General features: G+C 36.7%; 1 protein-coding gene across 2 annotated transcripts; it reads left to right on the top strand.

Moving 5' to 3' along the window:
- The first annotated feature begins 426 nt into the window (after positions 1 to 426).
- Positions 427 to 19,851, top strand: LOC127065461 (sushi, von Willebrand factor type A, EGF and pentraxin domain-containing protein 1). 2 transcript variants are annotated; one of them, XM_050997827.1, is made up of 22 exons: positions 427 to 1,372; positions 8,933 to 9,050; positions 11,029 to 11,087; positions 12,353 to 12,562; positions 12,654 to 12,749; positions 13,105 to 13,227; positions 13,341 to 13,504; positions 13,653 to 13,779; positions 14,333 to 14,482; positions 14,553 to 14,729; positions 14,875 to 15,054; positions 15,133 to 15,251; positions 15,332 to 15,566; positions 15,670 to 15,843; positions 15,929 to 16,108; positions 16,207 to 16,452; positions 16,626 to 16,805; positions 16,917 to 17,090; positions 17,184 to 17,363; positions 17,515 to 17,623; positions 17,791 to 17,973; positions 18,077 to 19,851. In XM_050997827.1, the coding sequence occupies exons 1-22, from the start codon at positions 1,315 to 1,317 to the stop codon at positions 18,177 to 18,179; spliced, it is 3,345 nt and encodes a 1,114-aa protein (XP_050853784.1). In that variant the 5' UTR covers positions 427 to 1,314; the 3' UTR covers positions 18,180 to 19,851. The 2 variants fall into 2 exon arrangements, with proteins under 2 accessions (XP_050853784.1, XP_050853786.1); XM_050997829.1 differs by lacking the exon at positions 11,029 to 11,087 and having other exon boundaries at positions 18,077 to 19,376.
- The last annotated feature ends 76 nt before the right edge of the window (positions 19,852 to 19,927 follow it).

Here is a 19,927-nt window from a genome sequence, read left to right as displayed (position 1 = left end):
TGCGTAATCAACGAGTTTCGCTGAAGGAGCTCGTCTGATCCGAGGTCGTATACTATCACCGTTGAAATTTATAATATCTAAGTATTGATTAGTAAATGGCATAATCGATTGCATCTCTGTTTATCATCGCTTGTTTAATTTTTATCAATGGAAATAGAATAAAGCAAAATAAAGCGAATACACGTTTATAAGGTTAAATTAAATGAATAGTATATCAAAGATATCAACGATCAACGATATATATATATTATATATATATTATATACATATACATAGCATGAAATAGCTTGAGAATATTGTAAAATTGTTAGCGAGCGACCGGCAAGGCATGAGACTGGAGTTGGCGCGCGCCACACGGGACTTTCATTACGTCGTGGCGACGAAGGAGGGCCTGAGGCCCCGGACATTCGACGGTCGGCCAGTGAAGGGAACGGATCGTCGTCGCGAAGCGCGTTATAATACGAGAGAAAATAAAACGAGAGAGAGTTTTAAAAAATGTCAAAAATATCGTAATCGATTTGTTTACTTCGTAAAAGTTATACCGTTCGTTTAAACAGTTTATTTCCCTAAGAACGAGAAAAACTCGTTCTTTCTTTCGTTCGTATAATAACGTATTTGGAAAAGACCCGCGCTTTCGCTCGAATTAGAGCGTACAGGGTGTACGCGATACGCTCGAGAAAGAAGAAAAGGGAAACGGTGAAGTTGAGTAGACGAGAGGATCATGAGTGCTGCTCAACGACGAGTCGTTTTCTAATCGGTTCATCGACAGATGGTGTCCAACTTCAAAGAAAATAATCTTTGTTATTGGTCGGTGGCTTGCCATGAGAAAAGCTCGTGGAGAACGAGAACGGCGATTTCGATGCCTGGTGAAGGAGATTTTTGAGAGTTTCGTAATTGTGCGTAATTGTGAAAGGAAAGTGATTTGAGACGAGAGAAACGAGTGAAAAAAAAGAGAGAGAGAGAGTGAGAGAGAGAGAGAGAGAGAAAGATTGAGAAAGAAGAGAAAGGAGAAGCAGAGAAAGAAAGAAAAAAAAAAAGAAAAAAAAGAGAGAAAAAAAAGGATCGTAGAATCCTTTCGAACATCCTTTGACTTCGAGTTTATCCTGCTACGTCATCGAGACATTTTCAAGTCTCTTGGTACGCCACTGGCTCAGAAACCTCTCGTGAAAGTTTTCCGTGCTACCCGTGATACTACCGAGTGCTCCCCAAGAGTTCCAAGACCGATCATCGTGAGTCCTGATTTGTTGGTTGACACGTTCGAGGCCGGTGCCAATCGTCAATGCGATCCTGCAAACTTCTCGACGCTGGAGAAGAATGATCTTGGCGTTCGAGATCCTCTTACCCCTCGTGGGAATAATAGTCGCGGCTCAAGGCACGTATGTTTTACATAATGTCTTTTTTTTTCTTTTTTTTTTTTTCTTTTAAATCCCAAGTTGTAAGTAATTACTTACTAGTTGTAAGCGCGTAGCACGCTCGAAAGGACAGAATTAAAATTCTATTACAGAATAATGAAAGTGATAACAAAGTGTAATACATTTTTTAACGAAGAAATGAATTAATTGGAACTTTCTTCGATTATTTTATTATTATTATTATTATTATTATTATTATTATTATTATTATTATTATTATTATTATTATTATTGTTATTTCAATGTAACACCTTTTCACGTACTTATTATCGTTAACGATCGATCTCGACAAAATGCAAATCGAAAGCAAGGGTGCGTGGATCCTGCTCTGTTCTCTCGGTGCACGCTCGATCGTATCTCTTCGATCGTTTCGAAGAGAGTGAGAAAAATAAAGAAAGATTCATTCGTAAAAGCTTTCGGCAAGTGTTTCTATTAAAACGGCCATGCTTTGTCCCTGGGGGACGAAGAAAGGAGTGTAAGCGAACAAAACAGGTATCCGCCTACTCCGTTCTTGTCCTCGGTGATTTTCTGGTGTCTCGAGGTCACCCGGTATATATCCGCTTATAAATAAAACGTCGATCCTCTCTCTTTTTCTCTCTCTCTTTCTCACTCTTTCTATCTTGAAAAAAAAATATTGCAAACCAATGGAAATGGTCTCGTATGATTTCTTTTGTAAAAACTAATAAAACAAAGGATCGTATTGCTCGATCTTCTTCATATACAGACTGGCCTACTTCGGCAAAACAGGAAACAAGGTTGGTTGGTGAACCCTTGTTCGTCCACCTGTTCCCTTCGAAACCCGAGTCTGAATACAGTATGACCTATTTATATAGCGAAACCGACAAAAGTGAAACTCGTTCGATATTTGAACGTACGAAGAAATAATTAATAATTAATCTACTACTCTGTTAATTATAATAAAATTATACTTTTGTATACTCGTCGAAATTTCTCGTTAATTATCTTAAAATTATTGGCTAATTAGAAATAAAATGTAAAATATATCGATTACCACTGTCATCGGATAAATAGATAGATATCTTTTGTCCTTCGACTATCGACTTCTCCGTGTTCATCGATCGAAACGCGTTATGTCATATTTTAGATCGGTGATATTAGATATTCGATAGACAAACTTTCAAAGGAAACTCATAATGCAAGTATTACCGTAACTAAAATCTTAACGAGAGCGAATCGAAAGCAAAATTTCTTTCCGATGGAACACGTTTAAAGATTCTATTATATTTTTAGTCGATCAAGATTTAATCTTTAATCGGACATTTATTACATTTCGTATGGATCACCCGTTTACTTATAAATATGATTCGAATACGAATTAAAGCGATCATTGTTGCGGATTGTCGACTCGTAACAACCGATAATAAACTCTTTTCCATTAAGGGTATACTCGTTCGAGTCACGCGACGGTCCAACTCTCTAAAAGTAAAATCAAGAAAGGAGAAGAAGAATAAGAAGAAGAAGCAACGTAAACTCTTACGTGAGAGATCTCGTTCGTATTAAGAAATGTATGAGGTAATTGCTACATTTTGAGGATAGAAATAAAAGAAAAGAAAATAAGTAAATGAAAAAAGAAAGATAAAATAACAAATTAACTCTCAGAAAGACCAAGAAGAAATTTCTAAACTTTTAGTAAATCGTTCCACATCATAATGTCTTACAATTTTCAACAAAAAATTCAACATTCGTGAAAGTACGAATTGGCCATGTTCCAATGCAAAATTTTTTATTAACGATTCAACGATTGTTTCCAACTTTCATCGAAAGTTCTCGTAAGAGTCACATAATTCAAAGGATCTAAGCGCGAAAGGTTGAATCCGTAATTCGATCTGGAGATTATCATTTTGATATAAAATATAATATAATTCGATTTCAGACAAAATTACACAATGGTCACGGTCGATATTAGCAAACCCTCTAGTACTTTCTACGTTTGCTTTAGAATCTAGAGAAGGTTAGGTGGTTAACATGTAGTAAGCACATGCATGGATGCATGCAATCTAATGGATTCTCATTTAATTTTGCTATGATATATATTGTATATATATGTGTGTCTGTGTGTGTGTTATGTACAAAGGACAGAAAATCGTGCTTTCGCACGGTTTCGATCGTGGCGATCGGGTCCGAACGCTTCGAATTACGAGGGCGTCGAGGTCAACTTGGCTGGTCTCTCGATTCCAACGATAGATATATATATGTATATATATATATATATATATATATATATATATATATATATATATATATACACAACAAGGTAGCTATCCATTGAGAGAAATGAAAAGGGCGAAAGGAGTCTCTTAGGCTCTGGTAAAGTCTGCTAGAAAGCGTAGGTAGAGTTCTCTTCCTAACTCCCTCTCTTAAAATTGGACGCGAGGAAACGAGAAGCACGTGGTGAATATCGATAGCCATACAGAGAGAAAAAGAAAGAGAGAGAGAGAGAGAGAGAGACACGAATGATGTCGGCTGGGACAGCGGTAACATTTAACCGGGCAAAATGCAATCAGAGAATGTGAAACTCGTAAGAACGTGCACGCGTTCTGGGCGGAGCCTTCAATAGACTATTTTACTATACCTAATAATATATTATAACGCAGGTGAAATTTAGATCAAACGAGAGAAATATCGTTCTTTTTTTTTTTTTTTTAATTGTTTTTCTTTTCTTTTTTTATTTTCCTTTCTTCTTTATTGTTTTTTATCATAGCAACTCAAGTTCTAGCAATTAAATAGGATATCCTTGAAACTTTGTAAGAAATAAAAAAGAGATCTATCGGATCTCTCGGTTTTCTTATCGGTCGAACTCCTTTCGATCTTTTGTTATATAAATTATTCCTTGGGGAAGGGAAAAAAAGAAAGAAAAGAAGAAAAAGAAAAAATAAGAAAAAGAAACGGTTTCCTCCTATGGGTTCTTATTTCTAGTCACGTGCTTCCTACGGGACAACGTCATCGAGAAAAAGCCGGCCCGATTGTTATTCTAAAAAGGTTGTTTTAACTTGTACGAAGCCTAAAACCGGATCGACCTGCAGCAATATATAGACTACATATGTATATATATGTATATATATGTATATATATATATATATGTATATATAAATATATATATATATATATTTTGCAACAATCTTTTTCTTTTCTTTCTCGAGAACGCACGAAGTTAGGTGTAAAAAGTCAGTGTCGTAAGTCAGAAACCTGATGTGTGTATGTTCTACGAAATGCTGCTTTTGCTATAATGGATTAAGAAACATGATATAGAGAAGACACAGACTCTAAAATGACGATCTAAGAGAGAGAGAGAGACAGAGAAAGAGACTGTAAACGACAAGACGATCTAAAATATCCAACATTCTCTTAAGAGACTTTGTGAAACTCCTAAAATCTGTATGACATTTAATCACCGATTAAAAACAAATATAGAAGAGAGGAGCCAGTTCTTCCAAAAGTATCGAAGAGTAAACTGTACAAAGAGGAATAAAAAAAGAAAGAAAAAAAGAAAAAACGAAAGAAAGATAAAAAAAAATATCAACCGGTTTTCTTCAACGCAATTCGCTGTCTCCGAAGGCAGTAAAGTTCGCTCTCGGTGGCGTCGCATTTACGCAAACGCGCTGAAGTCACGTAACTTCTCGGACGATTACCTTAGTCGAAATTAGACATTCGAGAAACAATCGGTAAAGATCGATAAGTACCATCTATCTTATTCCTTCTCGATCGTAAACGAATAAAGATAGATCGTTAACGATAAATGGAAATAAGTATCGTGATCTTTCCAAGATAACTCCTTCATTTGTTCTCGTTAATTACGATCGATTATAAATAAATAAAAAAAAATAAATAAATAAAAAGAGAGAGAGAGAGAGAGAAGAAAGGAAAAGAAAGGTAAAGAAAAGAAGAAAAAAAAAGAAATAAGAACGATTTATCGTGAGAGATCGAGTTAATTGAAATCCAAGGATATTTAACCTGACGCACACAAGTTAGAATAATTACAGAGACGATTACCGAGCTATCTGATAAGTTCTTCCGACTGTAACGAACTAAACTCCTAGTGTATCGACCTCGATGACTTCTTCCTCTCTCCTTCTCGCTCTTGCGATTGATCAGAAAAAGACACGCCCACTTTCTAACTTCCTCGACGATCGTTCCTGTGCATATACATATACATATACGTATATACATACGTGCAAGCAATTCAACTTGTTGTATACAACTCGATTATATACCCACGTTATTGGCCAACCAACACGCCCGCGGATTTATGCACCGTGTAGATTACAAAATAATTTCCACCGGCCACTCGCAAGAGATCTCTTCATTAATTAGATAAGAACGATGAATATAATCTATTGAGATAACAAAGTTACAAAAAAAGAAAAGAAAAACAGGAAACAAAAAAAGAAGAATATATTTTCACGAAGAACGAACAAATCGATCGTACGCATTCGTACTAAGACAATACTTTCCTGTTTAAGAATCTGAATACGAAAGAGCTATACGGTATTGTAGTATAACATGGATGGTGTACGTCTTGAGACCGGTGTATTCCTGATACCAAGCAGCGCCATCGAATACCGTTATTTCGGCTTTGAGGTTTTATTACCGAGTGACCCAGACCCGTGAGACGAAGAGCGAATGCCAAAGACGCCAACCTTCTGTGGACGAGAAGACATCGGCAATCTACCTGGAAAAACATCGACCGGTTTTCTTCGTGCCTTACCGAAGATGATTCCTTCATTAATTTCAACGATGACAAATCTTATCGAAAGATCGATATTTTCTTAACGAATAAACTATTAATCATTGATAAACGATATAAATATTATGACAAATTATTATTTAAAATATTACCACTGCGTAAGCGTATGTATATGTATCTTTGAAAGATCTATTTACTGTTAGTTGTTAAAAATGAATAATCTAATCTATATACGAAAGTAAATTTGTTATTTATAATATTTGCCGTTTTAGGTGCATCGATTTTTTTTATCTTTCTTTTTTTCTTTAAATCCATCGTTTTTTTTTTTTTTTAATAAATAACTATTAATTATCAAACAATATAATTTGAATATGACATTGGATTATTATTTATAATATTGTCATTTAAGTCGCATCATTTTTCTTTTTTTTTTTTTTTTAGATCTGATCATTTCTGTAGAAATAATTATTATTTATTAAAAGTGAAGAATCTAATGTAAATAAGAATGTAAATTATTATTGAAAATATTGCCATTTTATAGATATCTGCATGTTATTTTCAAAAGCATTCTCAACGAAACCCCGTTAAAGATATTCCTCGCAACGTCATTATCTCTTCCGGTTAAATAAAATCGTACGTTTAAAATCTACCTCTTTCTACGTGAAACTCAAAACTCTTCTCGTAAACGTCTATATACGAGCGTATTAATTAAATCGTTCGCACGCAGGAAAGGCGAGCAATTATATAGGCTTTGTCGTTATGAGAAGTAGAATTTTCTTGGAGAATTAAAGTCCCGGTCCAAGGAATAACGGATGCTTTCACCCTGAAGATGTTAAGGTTCGTGAGAGCGAAAGAATCAAGCATTAAATGATTAGAAAGAAAAAGAAAAAAAAAATGTAATATCCAAAGAAAGTTTTATCGCCATAATATCTGTAAAAACAAAAAAATATATATCGTGAAATCGTATATATTTCATCTTTCTTTCTTTTGCAATGAAATATATGTATATATATACACATATATATTATATACATATACTATATATAGACACATGAGTATACATAAAGGAAAATAAAATATATAAGATCTCACGAGTGAAACTTTAATCCAAGTTTCCACGATCTCCCTGATTCTTTCAATGCTAAGAGTTTTCAAATCCACGTGTACATCCATTAAAGCGGATCGTAAATAGTCAATTGAAAATCGTGCCAGCCGAGTTTGGTTTTATACCAAACCAAACGACAAACCTACCATTACTATTTTTCTAACGTTTCTTGCTTAGTCTTTCTCAATGGGAAAAAATTAAAAAGAAAGACTACGAGAATTTCACATTGCCATATGTTATCCGTTTCCGTGCGTAGTAAGAGTACTTTTATACGCACGCGTTCGTACACACGTATATTTCTACGTATATAGATACATATATATACATAGAAACGTAAACAGAAGTCTGACCTGTGAATTACAGGCTACTGATGGCGCGTGCCATGTTGTTTTTCTTTTTTTTTTCCATCACCGTCTATTTCATTCTATACGCTATCGTTGACTTTCCCCCTCTCACCTTCCTCCCCTCGCTCAGCTGAAAGAAAAAATTTCTCGAGTCTTGACGTATAAGGGATTCTCATTTATCCCCAAATAATTATCTTTCCTCGACTTAGTAATTTTTCAATCGGGACACGCTTCGCTTGACTTAACAAGTCGCATGATCAAGATACTTACACGCTTCTTTAATAGTTTTTCAACATTTCCAATTATTTTCCACGGGAAAAAAAATATAGAAAAAACGATCATCGAGACGTTTAAGAGACGAGAAACGCGTCCTCGTCGTGGAATTCAAATGGTGGAATTCGCGTGGGATAGCGTCCAAGGCTACTCTAACTATACTAGTCGTTCGAACATAGTCTTGGCTTTTCTCGCAGAATTATACAAAGGTTCCATGACGAACTCGGTCTATCCTTTTTTTTTTCTTTTTCCTTCTTTTTTTCACCAGTTAATGAGAAGATTCGACGTCCCTGACACGTTTGACAATAAAAAAAAAAAAGAAAAAATAAATAAGTAATGATCGCGAGAAACGGACGTGGATAATGTTAAGTGTTTGGGAGTGAAAAGAACGAGACAACGATGGGATTATTTCCGGTCTTTGATTTAACGATAATATACAAGTATTTTCGTATAGAATCGGTCAAAACATTTTGTACTATTCAAAGCTAATTAATTTTTTTCCTTGCATGTGTTAATTTCAGAGAGAATTGAAAAAAAGATTGCTATAATTATCAAGATTTCATAGTTAAACCGATCTCTCTTTCTCTCTTTCTCCATCTGTCTTTCTCTCTCCAACTCTCGTCATAAGATTTTGATCTTGAAATGCACGTGAAGAAATTTTATCAAACAATTATCTTTCGTTTTGTGCTCGAATCGTTAAAATCCTTTTACGAGGAAAAAAGAAAGAAGAAAGAAAGAACAAAACATACATAGGGAATAGCTAATGTTAATTAATTCTTATTCTGCTGATAATGATCCACGTTGATTCCATTAAATAAACGCGAAGGAATGTAGAATCGAGAAATATTCTTAATATACAAAAGTCGATCGGATTATTAATAATACACTAGCAATTGGAAAGGTATTTCAATAGTGCATGGAAAATACAATAAAAGATCGAACGATGCTACGGTTTCTGGAAAACAATTTTGTGGAATATGCCAGAGGTATAATAAACGGTTGCCGGAAGACAATTCGATATTTTTACTAGACTTTAATATACCCTGGAGTCCTGTTCGTGTCGACTAAACTATTGTAATTTTCTCGATTGCAGGATTGAAGTGCGGTCATCCTGCTGTGCCGATGAACGCCAAAGTGTCACTGTCCGACGAATCCTCGACAGTAGGCACCATAGCGAAATACACTTGTGATGCTGGATACGAATTATTCGGGTAAGTTATTCGTTACGAATATGAATCGATGAATCAATCGATCGTTGATCCTAAAAAGAGAATTCCGCGAAAGAGTAACACCTTCGTAGTTGCGGACGTGACTAACGCGTGACGGTAAAAGAAAAAGAAAAAGAGAGAGAGAGAGAGAGAGAAAGAAAAAAAGTGCTCCTTAAATTCCTGCACGATGACACTCAAAATAAACGGCAGATTTGCCTCGATACGCGTTTGACTCGAGTGAACTCGAGAAAAGGAATTATTAGCATGCTCGAAGACTAACGGTAAACGTTCGGGAGGTTCGGCGCTCATCCGAGAAAATGGGAACGCTACGACTTAGGCGATAATTAAAAATTTTTCTATCCGATGAATCTCTCTAAAAAGAAAAAAGAAAAGAAAAGAAAAATAAACAAAAAATGAATAGAACGAAACAAAAAAAAAGGAAAAGAAAAAAATAGAGTTCCCTCCCCCACCACTTTCCTAGTAATTTCTCTATCGCGAGACGAGATCATCGAGATTCTTTCCGAGAAAGCGAGAATATCGTTTACTATATCGATCCTACTCTAGGTACTCGTAAAATTGAAACGTTATTATCAAGAAACATTGATGGCCGTCGAGGGATTTTAGAAAAATCGATCGTAAAAGGTTAACCGTCGGATGCGTGCTCGATACTAAATAAGGTAAAACGTCGACATAGATTTTTTTTCGACTAAATACGAATCCGATCGTAAGGGGATCATGACGGTAATTAAACCGAAGAGAAATTAAAAGGGAGCAGCAATCTTAACGAGCCTAATCATGTACTTTAACGAGCGAATTACCTTTTGGTTATTCCGGTTCGCACGAATTCGTAACATTTTATCGTACGGTTTTTGAAATTTTACGCAATAGTTTAAAAACAGTCCCATTAGCTTTAATCGAATATAGCTTTCGATCATTTTATTTTTACCCTGATATCTTAAGTAGTTTCTTTTCCCTTTTTTCTTTCTTTTTTCTTTCTTACTCTTTCATTAAAATATCCAACGTTTTATTATCGTAAACAACGTCTATGAAGAACCGTCTAATGAAGTATAGCCAGCGGAAATGTGACGTCACGCTCGATCGTTCGAGACAACGTTCTCTTCTCTGTTGTTCCTCGGTGTACATATTCGACGTTAGCAACATGCGTACGAATGCAAACCGAGTGGAACCTCCAAGTTTCGTTCGAGCATGGGGAATTATCGATGCTGCTTCGACCTACTACTGGCTTTCTCTCGTTTCTTTCATACTATCGGCATAATCGTAGTTACCTCTTTGAAAGAAGAGACGGATATATCTACGAACGTGATCTCAGTTTTTATTCCTTGTCACGTATTCTCGGAGTTTACGGTTAGATTTTTAATTGGTAACTAAGAATAGTTAGTTGTCTGTGCACCTGTGACTCTGCGTCCAGTGCTCGTCACAGGTGGTGTTAAACAACCCCATAGAATCCGACTAATCTGACTTCGTTCGGTTAGACTCGTTCGTTCGTTCGTTCGTTCCTTCGTTCGTTCGTTCGTTCGTTCGTCCAATTAATTACAGAACTAAAGGTCTGAGCTTATCGTTTCGTACGTAGAATTAGTAAGAGCAAGTAAAATGCTCGATATTCTGGAATGCAGAACTACTAATCCGGACTGTGCCACATGTTTTTCTATTTAACCAGAAAATTGCATCTCGCGACAAACTAGAATTCCTAAGCGTAATCTTTTTTCGTTTCTTTCTTTCTTCTTCTTCTTCTTCTTCTTTCAGTTCTTCTTCTTCTTTCCCAAAATTATCCTCCAATAGAGAATTTTCCATTTTCTTTTATTCTTGCATTTGACGTGCAATTCCACCTTTCGTTTCATCTCGAACGGAGACTTATACACAGCAAACGTTTTATTTTTCGTGACACCTTCGACCATTCCTTTTTAAAATTTTTTTATTTCTTCTTCTTTTTTCTTTCTTTTTCATCTTTCTTCTTTTCCAGCACTAACACGCTTACGTGCGGCAGCCGAGGAAAATGGCAAGGCGATATACCGTTTTGCGGTGAGTATTAATATACGACGTTTGATAATTATTGTCATTCTTTATGGTTCGCTCGATTTCGTGCTGGCCAACTTTCTCTCGGACGATCGTCAAAAGTCAGAGAGACTCGAGGAAGAAGAAGAGGCTCGTTCGAAGGGGTCATCGAACCCTTCCGAAGGAGCAAGCGGATTTTAGATCGAAGAAAACGAAATCGAATTTCGCCCGCCTTAAAATGCCAATCGGACGACTCTCCTTTCGTAACTTTCGCTGTCGTTCTTTCTTTTTTTCTTCCTTTCTTCTCTTTTCTTTTTCTTTTTTTTTCTCTATTTTTTTTTCTTCTCTTTTTTTACATAGAAAGCAAGATCAGATTTTTATTATCGTCGTTGCCGGTGTCAAACTACAACACTCCTACTTTCGTTATTGGAACAATTAACGTCGGTTGATCGATTCGAAAGGAGGAGGCATCCTGTTACTTTTTTCTTTTTCTTTTTCTTTCCTTTCTTTCCTTCCTTCTTTCTCCTTTTCTTTTTCTCGATCGTTCGTGTCGTGCGAAAAAATACTTCCGGTTTCCACGAGACTTTCCCTTCGAAGTATAAAAAGAGATATCGAGATTATAGTAGGAATTTGTAATCGCTATTGTTGCACCAGACGTTATTCCCGAACTCCGATAAATCCGTCTACGTTGTCTTCTGAAAAATTCTCGATAGAATTAGGAAACAATTCGATCGAGAATATATCATTTCTACGTCTAATCGAAATCACGTGGCATCATCGCATATAAAACGAGTACGTGTTTGGAAAGTAAACGTTATACATAAGAAATTTTCTCGATCCAACTTTAAACTGCTAAATAAAGTCAGGGGAACTTGGAGAATAATGCGGAAGTCGGTAGTAAAACTCCGTAAAATTCGAACTATCCGATGATGAAATTTTCTTTCGTCGAGCGTCGACCGGTCTCTCTAACTAATTGTCGTCTGGTTGTTACCAAATACATCCTGCCGGTAACAAGACAGTCCTCCATTAATTCTAAGTCGACGACACTTTCGGCGTTACGAACGATTAGAGAACTATCGAATAAAACCGATTGATAAAACTAAAGTAGAGGAAAGAAAAATGTTTTTGTACTTTGTTGGAATAAAACTTATTTGATCGGATAATTGACATAATAATTGAGATAATAAAGATATGACGATTAGATCAGTGACGATAATACACGACGAACTATCGAGTCGAATTATTTTCAAGATTTCATCTTCATTAATTTCAATGCGATCGTTATCGAACAGGTACGAACGTAGCTTTTCGAAAGCCAGCGAATCAATCTACCACTGTAAGAGGAGGAAACGCGGGACACGGAAACGACGGTGATCTTAGCACCGAACACGATGGCAAGAGATGTACGGAGACCTTGAGCGAACATAGTCCTTGGTGGAGGGTCGATCTACTTAAACCCTACTCCGTTAAAGTGGTCAGAGTCACGACGAGAGGTTGTTGCGGTAAATACTCATTAACTGTATAAACGATTTCGGATTCGGCCGTTCACTCGAATTGCAAACTAATGAAAACCTTTTGTTCTTAATTCCTAAGGTCATCAACCTCTTCAGGATATCGAGATACGAGTTGGTAATAGCAGCACGGAGTTACAACGGAATCCTCTTTGCGCTTGGTTTCCTGGTACCATCGGTAAGTAGGTATACCAATCGGTTTCGTATGCGGTGCTGTAATTTACGCTTTCGATTCGCTAATTCGCTATACGCACGTACACGCATATATATATATATATATAAATGCATATATACACGCGCATAATACAGACGAACCCACAACGAACACAACGCGTTACGTTCGTTCGACAATGCGAACGTTCTCACAAGTCGGAATATCTCGAACGAGAAGGAAACTTTTGACGAGATTAACAATGATATGAAATTATGAAAGAGAAATCTAACGAGAGTTAAGACTATAGATTTTTTCTTTCCCCCTCAAATTAATCTAACCTCTCCTCGTTAATAAAATTCTGACAAGTCGATAATTGCAGAGGAGGGTATTACGAAGACGTTTGTATGTGCCAGAGCTTTGGTCGGTCAATACGTCTTCCTGCAACTCGTTGGAGTGGAAGGAAGTTTGAGCCTTTGCGAAGTCGAAGTTTTTGCGACTGACGGTAAGGAACGATTAAAAAACTAAAAAATGAAAGATATCAGAAAAAAATAAAGAAAAAGATTGTTCGTTAGCTCTTTCGTGATGAAAAACTAACGTTTCATTATCTTTTTTCAGAATTTTCGATCGACAGGTGCGCCAGCGCCGGAACACCTGCCGACGCCGATCTCGCAGCATTTAATTCAACCTGTTACGAATTCGTGGTAAAAAAAGGTGAATCCTTTCAAGTAGCCAGAACCTATTGTCGAGCACGTGGTGGGGATTTGGTTCACGGTTTTCAGGTAAAAAAAAAAACAAAAATAGGTAGATAAATAAAAAAAAAATATTTTCATCTAACGAAATGAAAATCGCCAAATCGCATTTATACATTCGTACTTACATACGTAGATTCGAACATCATTTCCCTATGATTTATTATTTTTTTCGCAGGGTGTCTCGCCGATATTTATTCTCAACAATTTAGAAAGGCGAAAAGACAAATTGAAGACTCAATTGGTATGGATAGGAGCTCAGAAAGAACCATTGATAACAGCTAGAACTTGGCGATGGGTTGACGGTAAGTTTCTTAATTTCGTTGCAACTGTCTCTCCTTTTTACCATTTTCCCGGCAAATCGCCACATTTTTTCCCTTCTCACGATTAAATACACGGAGAACGTTCGTGAGAATCGGGACACGGGGAAGGAAAAGTTGAGTAATCGAAGGAGAGGAGAATCGTCCAAAGCCGATCGATTCGACACGGTGATTATCGAATAATTACGTTGCCTGAGAATCGTTTCGTTTCGTTATTATCGTGACGTTGACTGGTAAACGATCGGGATTACATTCGTAAATATCGTAGAGAAATTTTCGGATTAGGTCATACCTCTAATACAATAGTCAACGTGATCATCTATCAGCTGACTCTCTCGTACAATCTAATATCGATAAATAGAACGTGAAAGTTATTAATCTGACGAAATTAACCGGAAGTTAGGTAGAGAGAGGTCGACGAGCACGGTTGCTAAAGTTAGAATTTCCTTCGGAAATAAACTCGTTTGGAATGCACGACAACAACTACGAGGAGTATGAAACGTGCGATAAATATGGCGAATGCCTGTTATTATTCCAGGCGAAGTCGTGCAGAGACCGTCTTGGGGAAAGGATCAACCGAATAATTACAACGGCGAGCAAAACTGCGTTGTGCTGGACGGCGGTCGTGGTTGGCTTTGGAATGACGTTGGTTGTAACCTTGACTACCTTCACTGGATCTGTCAAAGCAGTGAGTGCATGGAAAATTTTCTATTGCTCTCGATTTCGAATAGGTATCGAAGTAAAATATGATTTTTTAGGACCGCCACTTTGCGGTAGTCCAGAGAAGTTAGAGAATACGACGATAATCGGTACGAAAAGAGTAGTGGGATCGACGATAGAATACGTGTGTCCCGAAGGTTACATGTTGATTGGCTCGAAGACACGTACTTGCGAATCTAGCGGATTTTGGAGCGACGCACCTCCGACCTGCAAATGTAAATATCTTAAACAGTGAGCGAGGGCATGGGGAAAGAGAAAAAAAAAGCAACAAAAAAAGAGAAAAAAAGAAAAGAAATAAGTAAAAGATCCCGTAGAAATTAAAGTCACGTAGGAGAGAGTGAGTTTCGTTCGTTTTTTCAGTCGTCGACTGTGGCCCCTTACCCGAGCTGGACAACGGAGTGATCACGTTATTAGAAAGCAGAACGACGCATGGTGCACTGGCCGATTATGCTTGCAACGAGAACTATACGCTCGTGGGTGACACGAGACGAAGATGTGGTGACGGGGGTATTTGGAGCGGACATAAACCACAATGTCTGTGTGAGTAGATCTTTTTTTCTTCGACTTACTCGATTGGCAAGGAGAACGAGTTTTTAAATGTTACGATGAAAATTCCAGTCGATTGGTGTCCAGAACCACCAGAGGTGAACGGTGGATTGGTCGCGATAACCGGAAGAAGAGCTGGCTCAACGGCAAGTTATTCCTGTCAAAATGGATTTATCTTGTTCGGTGACAACGTAAGTTATCGATATGATTGTCCTCTTGAAAAAAAAAAGACGATATCGGAGCTTTTATCCTTTCGAATTTTACGTCGAAGGTTCTAACTTGTGACATTGGAGGTGAATGGTCTGGCAAGGCTCCTCAATGTCGTTTCGTCGATTGCGGAACACCCGCACAAATTGAATTTGGTACTGTCACTCTTATCAATGGGACTACCACTGTCGGAAGTTTAGGGGTTTACGCCTGTCAGGACGATTATTGGTTGGTCGGTGAAGGAAAACAGGAATGTACTAAGGAGGGAAAGTGGAGCCATGATACGCCATCCTGCGAATGTGAGTTTTTTTTTCGAAAATCGAAATAAAATAAAGAGAAACGATTGGTCTAATTGATTCGAATGAAGAGACAAGCCAATTGTATCGGGGAAAATGTTCGCAGTGATAACGTGCGAGGAACCGGAAGTACCAAGTGGAAGTTACGTCATTGGTTACGATCTAAACGTTCACAGCGTGATAGAGTATCATTGCGAGACCGGATATCTCCTTCACGGAGAAGCAACGCATACTTGTGGAAAGGACGGCGAATGGACTGGAGACGTACCTACTTGCGAATGTGAGTTGTTTGTTTCCATCGAATAAAACGAGACAAATATTCGGACCATATATAGATCGTTATAAATCTCTGGTTATTTCGACAGATATAGACTGTGCCAAGGTCCTACCTGTATTGAACGGTGCTGTGGAATACGTCAACGGTACGACTCACCTTGGAAGTGAAATAACTTATGGTTGCACCAAAAACTATCGATTGAACGGGGTTTCTAGAAGATATTGCTTGGACAACGGACAGTGGAGCGATGCCACGCCAAAGTGCGAAGGTAAAATCTTAATGATCAATCGAATATAGATATAGTTTATAGAAACGTAACGATATTGAATTTATAGTTGAATTATAATTTTATATCTCTTTTCGTAGAAATTCGATGTCCCGAGCCAGTCTTAGCGGAACATGGTATTCTCTCGGTCACTGGAAACGATCGAATGTACGGAAGAACGTTGATACGTACTGGGACGGCTGAAAATTCAAATACCGGAGCGACTTCTTACAAGATCGGTGCATTAGCTAAATACAGATGCGAAAGAGGTTACAAGGTTGTCGGAGAACCACTGTCGACCTGCGAGGATAATGGAAAGTGGAGTGGCGAGGTGCCACAATGCGTCTGTAAGATACGATACACGATACCTGTTCGATACACACCCTTAACTTTTCGTTTCGAGATACTTGATACGTGTCATACGTGACTCCATAGTTATATAAGCGAACAAGAAAAGAAAAAGGACGTACGAGCTAAGAGTATTTGAACTAAACCTTTGCAACGTCTTGTCTTTTCGTAGACGTCGATTGTGGGAAACCTGAACACATACAACACGGTCGATACACGCTAACATCGAACGCTACGTATTATGGCGCTGCAGCACTTTACGAATGCGACGGCAACTTCGAATTGGATGGTTTCGCTAGAAGATTATGTCTGGAGAATGCAACTTGGAGCGGTAATACACCCGTTTGCCGAGGTAAAAATAACAAATATGAATAGAAATCTTTTTTCCGAACCGAGTACCAAATAAATTGTCGATATTAACGAATATTTTCTTTTTTTATCTTTCTTCGTTTCCCTTTATCAGAAATCAGATGTAGAGATCCAGAAAAGGATGGTGTCCTATCGACCCAAGTATCAACGCATAGCGTCGGCGGCGTTGCTCATTACAGTTGTCCAAAAGGTTTTTACATGGAAGGCAACGAAACAAGATTTTGTTTGCAAAATGGAACCTGGAGTGACACGACACCCGCTTGCTTTTGTTAGTAATTAAATAACATATCCATCGATCGCTCGATCTCAACGTTCATCATCCGTATATTCTTCGACCATTTAATTTTCTTTTTGTATTTAGCTATCGATTGTAAACATCCAGGACCGATAGAAAACGGAAGAGTGATAGTGGTAAATGGTTCCACGACTTACGGAGGTGCAGCTGAGTATCACTGTCTTCCACAATTCGAACGAGTAGGACCCTTCCTCAGGAAATGTTTGGATACGGGTTATTGGAGCGGAGACGAGCCTAAATGCGACCGTACGTTGGATCAATGTTTACGTTTCAAGGCTCTCCTTGTACCGTCTTTCTAATAATCACGATATTAACTCGCGTAGCTACGTACACACATACGTCGCCTATATCTATCTAATCGATTATTAATAATAACGAATCATATATAAATGTTTAGTAATGACGAACGAAGTTGCCGAAGCTCAAGGAGTTGGCACGAGCGTTGGCATCGGAGCTGCAGTTATCATCTTCATCCTGATCATCCTAGGATTGGTATACTTAAGACTGTGAGATTCGTTGATTCCACGAAACAATGATTTAGTTTGATAAAATTCATTAGAATATAAAAGAATACAGAAATAATAGAAAAAGAATTCGTTTATTATTATTATTATTATTATTATTATTATTATTATTATTATTATTATTATTATTATTATTATTATTATTTCAGACGAAAAGCTACACCCGTGAAGAACACGGAGAACGTGCAAGCCGCTGAAAGAAAGGAGGATCAAAATGCAGCTGTTATGTCTTACGCGACCTTGAACGATGGAACGCCTAATACGATGTACGAAAACGTACCAGAGGACGGTCTTTACGATAATCCGTATAGCATAAGCGGTAGTATGTACGGGTAAGTTAAATTTTCGACATATTTTTTTTTTTTATTTACTCTAAGAAAAACATTATCTATAAACACGAAAACAATAAAAATAAGAATATTAATAACATTACAGATACGGAAATACCCGAAGAGTGTACGGTAGAACGGGTCATTACGAGGCTGAACCAATATCGAATAGAAACGGCATTACTATCAATGGCGTCTCCGTACGATAGTTTTTGTGAAACAACGCACTGTATATTTTTTCTTTTTCTTTTTTTTTCTTTTTTTTTCTCTCTCTCTCTCTCTCTTCATTGCCGAAGAAACATCTGTCCTCTCGACGATGCTTTTTCTTCATTTTATTGCGTACGTATACGCAAGGACATCTCAAGGTTACGACCTTATATGTACAGGATTTCAAAATTGGGTACGTCATAAGCTACCCAAACTGCCTTCGCGTTTTCGCATTATTTATATTACCGATATCAAGTCGATACGTGTAAATAAACAGTGAGTTTAGTTTAAGAGACTTTAGTTCGATGATTGAATTCCATACGATGATAAGATTGATAAGAACGATACGATTATGAATATATTTCATATCGTCTTTTTTTTTTTTTTCTTTAGCGCATATATATATATATATATATTTTTTTTTTTATAGAAACAAATTTTTTAAAGGAAGAAAAGAAAATAATAATAACGATAATAATAACAAAGATGGACGTCGAACGTGTTCGAATTTTTTATTGAACGTTCGAAGAAATAAAAAAAAGAAAAAGGAAAAAGAAAAAGAGAGAGAAAAAAGTGAAATCGATCGTTCGCTCGATTGGCTGACAGCATCGATTACGTACTTATATTTGTATGATTCTGTATATAAAATTGTTCCGATTATCTAGAATTCATTGTTCTTATAGAATTTAAGCGACACGTTGTAGTATAAATATACTTATACATACGTCGAGATTACGTTTTTCGTTCTTTTTTCTTTTTCTTTTTTTTTTCTTTGTGTTTCTCGACCAAATGCGAATAAACCGACGAGTTTGTTTTAAATACGGCCCGAACGAGTTTCTTTTTTTATTCCGAATAAAGTATAAAAGAAATAAAACAAAAAAAAGAATAGTGATTAAGGGAAAAAAAAATATGTGCAATAAAGGTTATACGATGCAAAGAAAATAATTAAAAATGAAATATAAATGTAGATCAACTTAGCTGATTAATGGCGTACGAAGCTGCCGAAACGAAAGTTGAGAATTTTTCTTTCTTGAACACTGAACACGGAACACCAAACATCAATCTTCGTTTTTCCATTTCACTTAGAGACGCGTAAAACTGAAAACGTATCGGCGGGAAATACTGTTGGAAAACCATTTTGAAATAAATTTGACGAGGAATTTTAGTTCAATCCTCATCCTGTAGACGGCGTTGTCTATCCTAAAGTCATATACTCAATTCGTTTGTTATATTCTTTCATTTAAAAAGACGAAGAATTCCATCGGAGATTAAACTCGATACGGAGACAAGAATTAACGTGATACGTTTATTAGGACAGATCGTATCCAAATATGGTAATGAACTTTCCAACGAGAGTGCTTGTTCCAAGTATGGTGAAATGAACTACCATTCAGGATCGTAACTAAGGATTTTGTATCCCTACGTTAATCGACATAAACATTTTTCTTTTTTGTTTAAATCAAAATAATAGTAAAATGATACGTTTAATTGAACATTGATAAATCATTATCTGCGTCATATTTAAGTTCGTTGATTATTCGTACGTTTATTATCGACGAGATGATGATAATTGGAATGAATTTTTTACGACGCAATTATTTAGAAAATTCACGAACTCGTAATTATTGCGTTGATTAAAAAAAAGAAAAGATAAAAAATAGCACCCTTCTTCAAAAAAAAAATAAATAAATAAATAAATAAAAAAAGTTACTACGTTGTTTCATAAGTACATAGCCATAAAATTCTAATG

The sequence above is a fragment of the Vespula vulgaris genome, chromosome 8 (genome assembly GCF_905475345.1).
Source record: "Vespula vulgaris chromosome 8, iyVesVulg1.1, whole genome shotgun sequence".
NCBI lineage: Eukaryota > Metazoa > Arthropoda > Insecta > Hymenoptera > Vespidae > Vespula > Vespula vulgaris.
The sequence above is the reverse complement of the archived record's forward strand: the minus strand, read 5'-3'. Positions and strand labels throughout refer to the sequence as shown.

What these genes read in the sequence shown, in the direction of transcription:
- LOC127065461 (XM_050997827.1), top strand. Translation starts at nt 1,315, where the DNA reads ATGATCTTGGCGTTCGAGATCCTCTTACCCCTCGTGGGAATAATAGTC. An exon ending in AGGCGATATACCGTTTTGCG is followed by an intron (nt 11,088 to 12,352) that starts GTGAGTATTAAT and finishes GTTATCGAACAG; the next exon opens with GTACGAACGTAGCTTTTCGA. An exon ending in CGAAGTTTTTGCGACTGACG is followed by an intron (nt 13,228 to 13,340) that starts GTAAGGAACGAT and finishes ATCTTTTTTCAG; the next exon opens with AATTTTCGATCGACAGGTGC.